This window comes from Festucalex cinctus, chromosome 19, assembly GCF_051991245.1.
Source record: "Festucalex cinctus isolate MCC-2025b chromosome 19, RoL_Fcin_1.0, whole genome shotgun sequence".
Lineage (NCBI taxonomy): Eukaryota > Metazoa > Chordata > Actinopteri > Syngnathiformes > Syngnathidae > Festucalex > Festucalex cinctus.
In genome coordinates, this window is record NC_135429.1 from 16,543,492 (window position 1) to 16,555,921 (window position 12,430).

Consider the following 12,430-nt stretch of genomic DNA (forward strand, 5'->3'; position numbering starts at 1 on the left):
TTTACTGCCCGAAGCCATTCTGGGATAGGCTCCGGCACCCCCGCGACACTTGTGAGCGGTTAAGAAAAACGGAAATATTAATCATGAGGAGAAAAAAAAAACTGTACTTCGTCATATCTGGTTTGGCCGCTATGATCGGCCCGGAAGGTTTTCGGTGAGTAATTTAAAAAAATCATGAAATACTCATTTAATGTGTATCGATTCAAGGAACCGTTCATTTTTTAGCATAGCATGTATATTATATTGTTTGATAACATATTAAAATGTGTCCCAGAGCGTCCCACACAATTTTAAAGAAATACAGGAATGGCGATATTCATATGCTGTGTTGATTTTATTTGTATACCCCACCTGTAGGCTCCAAGCCCCAAAGCAGGTGCGGAAGAGAGCGTTCGACTGCTGAAGGAACTCTACCTGTTTGATAATCTCCGAGCTGATCGCACCACTTCTGCACATGGGTAATTTATTGCTCAGGCTCACCTGCTTGCCCATTTATTTCTGAGATTTTACTGTATTATCTCTAAGGCCATTGAAAACCTCAGTGAGCTTGTTAACAAACGCACATTCATGAATGAATGAAGGTTTAGTGACATTATTATGCAATTTCCTTAACCAGTGGAGGCTGGTGTCTGTGGATCTCACTCTGCTTCATCTATCCTTCCTTCCTTCCTTTCTTTAGTTTCTCGTCTGGTCTCTTGATAGCTCCCTAATCTGTTGGAATTTAGAGGTTTCTGGGGTTGGTGTAAGATTCTGGTTTTGTAACCATGTGGATGGCAGGTGGTGTTTAGTTGGTGCTGGATTTCACTTTGATTCATCTTTTTTTCCTTTGACCTTTCCTCTGGTCTCCTGACCTTCTGAACTTCAAGACCCTGGTGAGACTGAAGTATCCGGTTAAGGTGAAGGGTAATGGGATTTTTATGAGGTTTTAGGTCAACTAATGAGTACAAATTCACACACACTTACGTGCACACACATACACACACGCACGCACGCAAGCACACAAATGCGCACATACGCACATTGGAAAAAAAAGAGAGAACAATGATGATGATATGTTCAATCGGTGAGACTGCCGAATTAACAATTCTGAGCTCTTAAAAAAAGAAAAAAAAGAAAAAAAAAGAAAAAAAAAAGGAATTTCCGTGTGGCTGACTGGTTAACTGGTTAGCACATCTGCCTCCCAGTATTGAAGACTCGGGTTCGAGTCCAGGCTCCGGCCTTCCTGGGTGGAGTTTGCATGTTCTCCCCATGCCCGCGTGGGTCTTCTCCGGGTACTCCGGTCTCCTCCCACATTCCAAAGACATGCATGGGAGGTTAATTGGGCGCTCCGAATTGTCCCTAGGTGTGCTTGTGAGTGTGGATGGTTGTTCGTCTCTGTGTGCCCTGCGATTGGCTGGCAACCGGTTCAGGGTGTCCCCCGCCTACTGTCTATAGCCAGCTGGCATAGGCTCCGGCACCCCCCGCGACCCTTGTGAGGAGTAATTGGTTCAGAAAATGGATGAATGAATGGATGGAATTTTCTTCACAGTACAATTCCTTCAAGAGGCATAAAAATTACAATGACCAACAGAGGGAGCTTGCACACCAAAACATGTTGCCTCGTTGCTGTTAATTTGTGTGGTTTATCTTTCAGTTTGGAGCTCAGAGTACCTTTCCTGGACCACAGACTGACAGCATACTACCTATCCCTGCCTGAGGAAATGAGAAATCCCAAGGTTCATTCTTTTGTACAGCTTGTTTAATCACTATTTGCTGGTATTTGTCAAAAATAACTTGCTACTATTCAGGATTTGATTTTTGTCTGCAGCATGAAGTGGAAAAGTACCTTTTGAGGGACTCATTCAGAGGTCAGAAATTAATCCCTGATGAGATCCTGTGGAGGAGGAAGGAAGCTTTCAGTGATGGTGTGATGTCTCTTAAGAAGTCCTGGTATATCTTTCTTGAGGAATACGTTGAATCTGTGGTATGTATGCAGTTTAAAGACATTTGCAGTGATAATAAAATGCGACAAATGTATAAGTGCATATGTATTAATGAATATTTGTATGTAAATATGACAGATTAAATCCAGTGGCAAGTTTCCATATGTTTTGCATTTTCCAAATTTTTAGCAATACTTGGAGTGCACAAAGAAACGAATGGACGGCAAAAAAAGAAAAAAACAAGGAGTGGGATTTGAATATCAAATATATTTATTCATTAACAAACGATCAGAACATTATTTTAGCAACAGTCTATCTGCTTTATAATCCACAACTTAATGTGGATTTATGAGTCGTAAATCCTGCTTGGCAAAATAAAGTGGAACCATGTATATGTCGTCTTACACTGTATTGATGGCAGTGTTGTACCTGGACGAGTTCAATGAACAAAAGTTTGGTGAATGTAAACTCAACGTTGTGTATTTCTGCCTGATGCACGTTTTTGTAAACACAAACATTCTGCCGTCGATGAACGTTTTTTAAACAGTTCATTTTCATTCTAGAGTGCCAGCTTTCATTAGACTTCCAGGATTAAACCCGGCAAAACACATTGTAAACAAGCCTTCATATGTAGGGAGATAAACACCTTATTTGGAAACCCAAGCCACCGATACTTGCACCTCCTCATGTGTCATCAAAATATGAAGCATGATGTCAGCTAGCTGGGAGGGAAAAAAAAGAGCATGTGGTGTTTGGTTACCTCGCTCAGGAAATCTGTATTGTTTGGTGACAGTTAGGGTGGGTCTCCATTTTACAGCCACCTGAAGGATATGGGGGAGTCGGTAGTATCTCACTGAGAAAATGCATGCAAAGGTAGGAAATGTTGGATTAAACTTTTCTGACGAATGTTGGTGAAGCTTTTGGTTTGGAATGAGAGGAGGTGTATGCCATAATTTTTCCAGTCCGGCACGCCAATATTTAGACCAACAGTGGGTCGAAGGTCAGTCACATTGGCCAATGTCAGATTGGTGTGTGGAGGCCTTTAGATGCATGTTTTGGGACGTGTAAGGAAACTAGTACCCAGAGAAAATACATGCCGTGAAAACAAATTGCCATGTTAATGCACTTTGATGTCAACGTCTGTGATGAATACAGAGAAAAGTACGTCCCAAGAAATAGTGATTCTTGTCTTGTCCTGTCTTAGGGACGGGTCCAAGTAATACTGCGACCAAATACCGATACCGATCCGATACCGGAAGTGTTCTATTTGTATTATTATTGTTATTATTTTTAAATACACAAAGCTGGAAAAAAAAAATCACATCTGCGCTGCCGCTGCGCTCACACCAATGGGGGCACACACATCTTCAGTTGAATCAAACCACCTCAAATTATTGTGTTACCAATTTCACGTTCGGTGCCCACGACATGTGGGCCTTGGCCTTCACCCTTATTACAACATAGTTGTGATTTTACAGTCAACTGAAGGTGAGTGGGCGGGGTCAGACGCCGCTGCACTGCTTACATGCGTGCAGAAGGCGGAAGGAAAAGTAGCTCATATGCATAAAAAACACACAAAAAAATAGAGATTAAGAAAATATAGTAAATTAATTGCAAATATCGATACTTTAGCTTGGGGATCGATACTTAAAACTGAACACGCTGGATCGAAATATTGATATTTTGGTATCGATCCGCCCATCTCTACTTCTCGTTTCACAGGTGACTGACGGCCAGCTGGCGAATGCCTTGAAGATATTCCCTCACAACACTCCCCGCACCAAAGAAGCCTTCTTCTTCAGACAGGCGTTTGAAAAACACTACCCTGGCCATGCTGAGTTGCTCCCCCATTTCTGGATGCCACGCTGGATTGATGCAAACGACCCATCAACCCGCACAATGTCCATCTACAAACTTAACAGTAACTACTGAGTAACTTCATGTCAAGCCCATACAGAAATTGTTAACTCAATGTTGGTTACAGGTTTTGTTTTATACCAAATTTACAAAGCAATTTCAGGACATCTATCTGGGTGTAACAACTATGGCCCAGTTCACTCTCTATTTTTTTTACTCTCTTTTCCAAAGTAAACTCTCTGCAGTTCTACCACATTCAATGGCTGGAGGAAAAACCTTATTTAGTTTAACTCTGCGGTTGGTCACCAAACCACAGATTAGCTCTTTTGAAGCCAGCTAACGAAGACCACAAAGGAATGTGTTTGCAAAGAGTTTCTGTTTAAGCCAGAACCACCAGTGTAAGATCGCCCTCAAGTGGTGACAATCGGAATTATCCTCATGTGCCTTTATATACTCAGCCAAGCAATTTTACACGTTTATACCATGACAATTGTTTTTTTTTTTTTTTTTTTTCCTTTTTTTTAAAAAGAGCTCAGAATTGTTCATTCGGTAGTCTTACCGATTCAACGTCTTGTCATCATTGCTCTTTTTTTTTTTTTTTTTTTTTTTTGTGTGTGTATGTGTGCGTGCGTTTGCGTGCGTGCGTGCGTTTGCGTGTGTGCGTTTGCGTGTGTTTGCGTGCGTGCGTGCGTGTGCGTGCGTGCAAATACGTATAAATTTATACTCATTCATTCACCTAAAACCTTATAAATATCCCATTACCCTTCGCCTTAACCAGGTACTTCAGAATCTTGCCAGAGTCGTGAGGTTTAAATGGTCAGGAGACCAGAGAAAAGGTCAGAAAAAAAAAGAAATAAAGAGAAAAGAAAGGTAAATCAAAGTGAAATCCAGCACCGACCAAACACTTCCTGCCTTCCCCATGATTACAAAATCAAAGTCTTACGCCAACCCCGGAAGCCTCTAAATTCCAGCAAATTTAGCGAGATCTCAAGAGACCAGAGGAAAAACTAAAGAGAGGAAGGAGGGAAGGATCGATAAGGCAGAGTGAGATCCATAGAAGCCAGTACATCCAATCCATCAAAGTGAAGTCCAGCACCAACAAGACCCCTCCTGCGTGGTTACAAAACCAGAGTCTTATGCCAACCCCAGAAACCTCATACTTCTAATAAATTAAGATCTCAAGTGACCAGAGGAAAAACTAAAGAGAGGAAGGAGGGAAGGATAGATAAAGCAAAGTGAGAACCACAGACACCAGCACCAACTGATTCAAGGGGCTGTGGGAGGGAGAGGGTACTTCTGTTGAGTTTCAGTAGATGCTGGTGCGACGGATCTGGCATGCATATGGACCACCACCAAAGAAAGAAGCCGTCAACCGCGGTCCAGCAAAGCGAGCACCCCCCCCCCCCCCCCCCCCCGGAATCCCCAGGCCGCGGCAGCACCAAGGCCACCCCCAAGCCACCCGAGCAATGTTGCCACCATGACAATTGTTGATAGATAACTGAATATATTTTGATAGATAACTGAACTACGAATGATTCACGTTATGTTTTTGTGTTATGAACGTCAAATCTCATTTGTATTCCATAAGGTATGAAATGTAATCAATATCTTTCAGTTTAGTCAGATGAGCCAGTAAATTTCATCACAAAATGATTTCATGATGCGTTAATCGCGAGGTGTCCTAAACAATGTTTTTGTGGGAAAATTGACTTGCCAACCTGACCAAATTGAGTGCTTAATTAATCATTTAGTAATTGGTAGTTTAAAGTCTGTGTTGAGCGAAAAGAAGAGATATCATTGTACCTACAACCCCCGGCCACGCCCAAAGACTTTAAAACAGCCAAAGAGTGACGCATCGCCCAAATCGCAAGTGCACGTTTTAATCACCAATTCGGCATACCACTGTCTGCGATTTACATTTCAAACATCAAAGATCTGACAAGTTAAAATTCTCATTTCCTGTTTCCTCATTAATTCGTATTCCTTTCCTGTTTTTATTAGCTTAATTTTTTTTTTTCTTCTTATAGTAGGATAGTTAGATATGCAGTGCTTACTCTGTATGTGTAACAATAGTGAAATAAATGCATTTTATCAACTCTGTTCCGCCTAAGTCATCTGTGTTTTCAAGTGGATTATTATTTTACTTTTGTTAGTACAAATACCATGAATATTGTGTGTAGCGACTTTAGACAATGAATGACAAAGAAAGGATTTTGTCGTTGTTTGCTCCTACTAACTAAAGCCAAGTCAACGTGCTGCCCCTGAGGTTACTGAAGTAATTACAACTGCCCTCAGTACCGTCAAAATGATTAATTCGTCAAAACGACAACACATTTTCACTACATAATAGTGCCGCCGTGTGAGGGTATTTAACATAATAGGAGATTCATTCATAAATACAAGATTTTGGACTTTAAAACACATTTCACGTTGTTTACCTAATCATTTGCCTATGGTAAAAGGAAAGTATCTCGCTACCTACAGTTGCATTGATTTCCCCCTTCAGCGTTGAATCAAGCGTCTGTTAGCCACCATCTTGCGTGTGGCAATACTTCAGTGAGTCGCTATTGAACGAGAGTAACGGGATTGATTGGTGGAAGAAAAGAAGAGCCGGTCACCATTTGAGAAAATAGTGACTTGTATTTGAAAACGTACGTGATAGAACTCGAGTTTTACAACTTAAAAATTTCAGCTGGCTGGATTTGAAGTTGTGTGCTTTTGTTGTCGTTGTGTTTTCTGGAAAGTTATGGGAAAGTCAGGTGCCAGCCGATGTGCATCGCTTTGACCAAATTTTAGTTACGTGCTTAGGAGTAGCTAACCATGAGCGACGTAACAATGTCCGAGTCATTCTCCCCGCTTTCCCCCCCACTCCAAGCTTGTGGGAGTAGTTGTGGGTCGTGATTGAGCTTTCTATTAGCCGCCGAGTCCAGTTCTCAGCTCTTTGCGAACGGATTAAAACAGGTTCCACGAGGTGGCGCCATAGTCCTTGTGAAATTTTGAACTGTGAGGCTCGCGGGGGCGTGGAGTTGAGTACCACACCCTTTCTTTTCTTTAGCGAGCCACGCCTCGGGGCGGCTCCGTTAATAAGGAGTGACGACAGCCTCACAGGCTGTCAGATAACTGTTTGTTGTGACAGAATCACACACCGAGCTCTGCTCCGTGTCAATACTGACAACTGGCCCCCCACTGCTGCTATAACGCCGGTGGTGCTCCGCGATTATAATTCTTAATTCAATGTCGCTACCATTGGTGTCGTTAGACCTAGTTTACGGGGCTTAAGACTACCTAAAATGTTCTTAAGCCCTCCCTAAATGAATTAGTTGTGTATTTTTTTGTATAAATATATACTTTTTTCTAAAAAGATCAAAAATCTTAAATCTATAGTATACAGAAAGCTAAATTAAATAAATATTCAGGCACATAACCTCATTAGTCATGTACATATAATCATAAATCTGGTGGTTTCCCTTTACTTCCAAGTGTAAGGTCGTCCATGCTTCTCGTGTGTCATTATCCAATCCACTTAATCATGTCAAAAACGTCTTTATTAGTAATAATCCACTGCGTCGGTGGGTGCGACCAGGCTTGCAGTTGTACGTGCATCTCTCTGTCCGCCAAGTGTTCCAAATATGCCAACTACAAAGTAGCATTGGAAAATAACGTGACAGGTGGATTGTAATTAATTACATATATAGCGATAGAGTCCTTGTTATCTTTTGTTATCCAATTCAAATCCATTTCACTTGAATTTCCAAATTACTGATAATCCATTACATGTTTTCCTGCTTGTTTGCTTGCTTCAAACATGCCACTATTAGCGTCTGTTGGACCCTATGTATTCCTTCTTTTGACCTTGTGATAATTATTATTTATCTGGATTATTTTCTGGCCTCCCCGACTCCTCCCTCTTCCTCCTCCTCCTCCAGCCAGCCTGCTGATTACAGATTTAAGACAGCTGGATCGGCTGCTGGGCTTCTTTTTTTTTTGTTGTGTTGAAGGAGTGAGGAGAGAAATAGTTTGTTAACCACTAAAATTTAAGTCAATAATTTAATAAGTTTTAATTTACTTTTTTTGTTTTGAAGTCAACCACGGAGATGTTTTTTGAATAGAAACCTTTGTTAATTAGGAAAATATTCCCGTGAGTGCTTATTGTTTAGTGGGTCGAAAACCTCCCTGGAAGCTGCTCTTGCGCTTTTGGACATTTTTTTTGGAAGGTAAGAGTAGCTGCCACAGCGTCCATTGTTGATCATGGGAAAGGGAGCCACGATGGATATAAGGAAGTATGTTTCTCAAGAAGAAAGTAAGTCTTCATCACTGTCTGCTGGTAGTAACAATTAGTTAGCTGTGGCCACGGCCCAGCTAACAGCAGAAAGTCCCATGCTATATTTTCTAATAATTACTCTACAATGCATCATATGAATTTCCTGGCTGATATATCGATGAAGCGGATTTTTAGAGGGAACTTTGTGCTCGAATTCATACTAAAGTAGGAGTTAAAAGATCATTCACTTGTGGTTGTCGTCAGTGGATGATGATAATATAATTTAAAATACTAATCATCCACCTATGTAGGAAACAGCACGATGAGTAGACAAAGCAAGTGTGAAGCGACACCTACTGGAAACGCGAGTGTAAAGTAGTTGGGTTTACAGAAAGAAAAAAAATTGTTAAGCAGACAGTGACAGTCTAAAAATCATATAAAACTCAATATGGATTTATTTTATGAATATGAAACGTCTCAGTCAAGGTGTACCATTTAAGACTGAATTAGACTAAAGTAATGAACACAAGGTGGAGACATTTACGGTAAAACAAATTCAGGCAGGCAGCTATAGCACGTCATACACAAAGAAATTTGGTCTGCTTTACAGAATTAAAAGTACAATATTTTAAAGGAAAAAAAACCCTCAAAAGAACTAAAGACAAATAAAAAGTACGGAAATGAACATTTGAATTTTACAGATTATTAAAGTTGGTAAATAAAACTTGGTGTAGGAAAAATAATTTGGGGTTAAAAACTTTGAAATATCTCAATCATAGGCATGGTGAAAACTTAAAGAAAGCATTAAGATTTTAACTTAAAATAAAAAATATTCAGACTTTAATATTATCTTCATATTTAATTTAGAAGTCATTCAGTAATTTCTTTCAACCAATCTAGTCACATTCACCAAAATGTAATAGTTGACTTCAGAAGTTTTGGGAGCAAACAGTTACTGTGCTTTGAGCCAAATTCATGTCATTTGCCTATCTCTTGATCACTTAATAATTAATTCAATCTTAATTGAAAATGACTCACTTTATGACAACACAGTTACATTTTTTTTTGCATATAGTTTTTCGTATATTATAGACAATGTGTACACCCCCCCCCCCCCACACACACACACATATATATATATATATATATATATATATATATATATATATATATATATATATATATATATATATATATATATATATATATATATGACACACAACACTTCAAGTCTAAAGGTATTTTTCACACTGGATGCTAAATGAAGTGTGGCGTCCCTTGTCTCGCGCGAGTGTGTATGTAGCACGTGTTGCATTTGTGCAGTCGCGTCACCCGCGCCACACTTACCAGTCGGAAGAAAAAAAGGACCCCGACTTCACCGCCGGGCTACAGTGTGACGTAAATCTGAATGGCAAAACACAATTTACTCGAGTATGAAACTAGATAGCTTTCTTCATTCATATGGAATGCTTATGAAATAAGATTACAACTATAAATGAAGCAAAATTGCAAAAAGGGTAAGTTTTCTGGAGGTCAAATTTAAGTTTTGAGGGCAAAAATAAAAAACAATTTATCACTATCCGCCATTTTGGTTGTTTACTTTCACCTCGAACACTTTGAGGTCGGAACTCGGAAGTTTCCACTCGGATATTTCCGACTTCCGACCATCCTCGAATGCAGCATAAGCACGGCAACAAAGGAAGTCACAAAGAACCGGAAAGAACTCCATGGAGAAGAGACATCCCTGCGGACCCGTCGCCATGGGCGGGCCTTGGGGGTCCGTGCCCGCCCTGTCAGTCAGCCGTGCCCGCCCTAGCAAGATGACTCACCAACTATTTGTCCTATCAGTCACGTAAACTTGTGCCTTCGGTTTTAAGTAAAGCATGGCGTGCCAGCCAACCACATACCTCCTTTCAAGTTTGGCTGTGATTGACAACTAAGCGAGCCAATGACAATCAGGATTAGGAGGGGTGGGTTGGTGTGGGGGGAGACGCGCGCTCTGCAGACGTGCCTTAGCCAAATCTACTTCCGGGTAGATAGTGCGCATTTGCCGGCTGGCGCTGGCATAAAGACTGAGCAGTGAGCACGTCGTGCCGCTTTAATGGAAGCCACCAAATGCCAAACCTCGATCCAGGATCACACAGTTGACATCAATGGGAATCCTGAGTCCACTGGTTACGTTTACAAGTGAGTGTCAAACTTTTATTTTAATTAGTCAAGCCACACAGCACGGATGAATTGTAGCAATACACAGTATGCTGTTAACAGACCCAAGCAGTCACACATACACAACAACTATGGAGCATAAAATTATTTATCACTAAAGCAGTTGCAGTACAATGTGAGTTGAATTCTCTTTTTTTTATTGCCAAGTTTGTTCATGTTGATGACTGTCACTAAGTTCTAATTTAAAAAAAACAGCACTTTACGCATCCTTTTGGATTGATATTCTGCTTAGTTTTTCACTGAACCCATATGTTGTTTCTGTATATCATCGACATAACTCAACCTTATTTCTAAATCACTTTAAAACAGCAATTGCTGCATACAAAGTGCTGTGCATGGAATAGAAATTAGTCTTTTTGTAGACACAAGTGAAATAAAATAACACAAAATAAAATTAATTAGAGTAAATATAAGTAGATAAGTATACACGCAAATAAAATTAATACTAAAAAAAAATCTGTATAAGTATAGAAATAAAATGACACAAAATACAGAAGGCACTATTAAAAAAAAAAAGTAAAATGATGTGAAGTCTCATGTTGAGTCAAAGATCAAAGAATAGAGATGTCTGGCAAAAATGAAAGGAAATTTTGTCCATATCGTACAGCCCTAATCCAACACGCAAATGAAGGCAACTGCTAGCCAATTCCAGATAGAAGGGGCTGGGTCACAGAGTCATTCATTCGGACATAGTTGTTTATAGAAGTGAAGAGTGGATTTGTTTCAAATGAACTTTTGAGTTGAATAAATGCAAAATGAACTACACATTTTTTTTTTCAGTTTCTTTAAGATTTCAGAACGAACTGCCGCTTTTAAGTGACAGAAAATATTTCTGAACACTTTTGCAGTTGTCACAATGCCGCTGTTCAACCTGATGAACATTAGATTTAGGTTGATAAAGTGTGCCCCCCCCCAAAAAAAGGTAATGCCCCCCCTACAATTTCTTTCTGGTAACGGGTCTGCATCTCTGGCAGGTTTCCAAGATGAAAACCTGTACCGACCAAATTACAACATGTAATGTAAACACAACGGTTCTGAAAAACAACACCATATATGGCAGCAGTCAATCACGGTGATGCGAGTGTGATAGTATAAGGCTGCTGTGATACTTCAGGACCTGAAAATTTGCTCTGATTGATGAAACCATGAATTCTGCTCTACCAGAAAATCTGAAGGTGAATATTCGTCCATCAGTTTTTGACCACAACCTGAAGCAAATTAGGATTCTGGTTTGAATGAATTCATGACTGAATGAAGTGTAATTGTCCTATACTTCCTGAGATAGAAAAAAATACAACAAAATTCAGATTTCCTATCATTTAGCCCTAGTCCCAACTGGCCCCCAAGCTTGTTGGCTTCCCAGTGATGACAGGCTGATTGTGGCTAAACACATTATACACACACACACACACACACAAGTCAGGCTAGGAGATGTTTATCCACATTAGCTAAGAGGTTTCATAAACCAATGCCAACCCTAATTAGACAAAATATATCAACCCTCTTTGAATGTTGTTAAATGTGCTGTTTAAAATACTACCGCTGTTTTATCTCCATCCATCCATCCATCTTCTTCCGCTTATCCGGGGTCGGGTCGCGGGGGCAGCAGCTTCAGGAGGGAAACCCAGACTTCCCTCTCCCCAGCCACTTCAACCAGCTCCTCCGGTGGGATCCCAAGGCGTTCCCAGGCCAGCCGAGAGACATAGTCTCTCCAGCGTGTCCTGGGTCGTCCCCGGGGCCTCCCACCGGTGGGACATGCCCGGAACACCTCCCCAGGGAGGCGTCCAGGAGGCATCCGAACCAGATGCCCGAGCCACCTCAGCTGGCTCCTCTCAACGCGGAGGAGCAGCGGCTCGACTCTGAGTCCCTCCCGGATGACCGAGCTTCTCACCCTATCTCTAAGGGAGAGCCCGGACACCCTGCGGAGGAAACTCATTTCGGCCGCTTGTATCCGGGATCTCGTTCTTTCGGTCACGACCCACAGCTCGTGACCATAGGTGAGGGTTGGAACGTAGATCGACCGGTAAATCGAGAGCTTTGCCTTTTGGCTCAGCTCTTTCTTCACCACGACGGACCGATACAGAGTCCGCATCACTGCAGACGCTGCACCGATCCGCCTGTCGATCTCCCGCTCCATCCTACCCTCACTCGTGAACAAGACCCC

General features: G+C 41.1%; 1 protein-coding gene and 1 long non-coding RNA gene across 2 annotated transcripts in view; both read left to right on the forward strand.

Moving 5' to 3' along the window:
* LOC144007657 (asparagine synthetase [glutamine-hydrolyzing]-like) overlaps positions 1–4,268 on the forward strand; it is a 45,849-nt gene extending 41,581 nt beyond the window's left edge. The window contains exons 9-12 of the mRNA XM_077507476.1: positions 358–458; positions 1,634–1,715; positions 1,808–1,963; positions 3,645–4,268. Coding sequence (XP_077363602.1) covers positions 358–458; positions 1,634–1,715; positions 1,808–1,963; positions 3,645–3,854 — 549 coding nt within the window. The 3' untranslated portion in view covers positions 3,855–4,268. The remainder of the gene's footprint in view (positions 1–357; positions 459–1,633; positions 1,716–1,807; positions 1,964–3,644) is intronic.
* A 5,819-nt stretch (positions 4,269–10,087) lies between these two features.
* The window catches only part of LOC144007695 (uncharacterized), a 33,961-nt gene continuing 31,618 nt past the window's right edge, over positions 10,088–12,430 (forward strand). The window contains exon 1 of the long non-coding RNA XR_013280313.1: positions 10,088–10,227. This is a non-coding gene — a long non-coding RNA (uncharacterized LOC144007695). The remainder of the gene's footprint in view (positions 10,228–12,430) is intronic.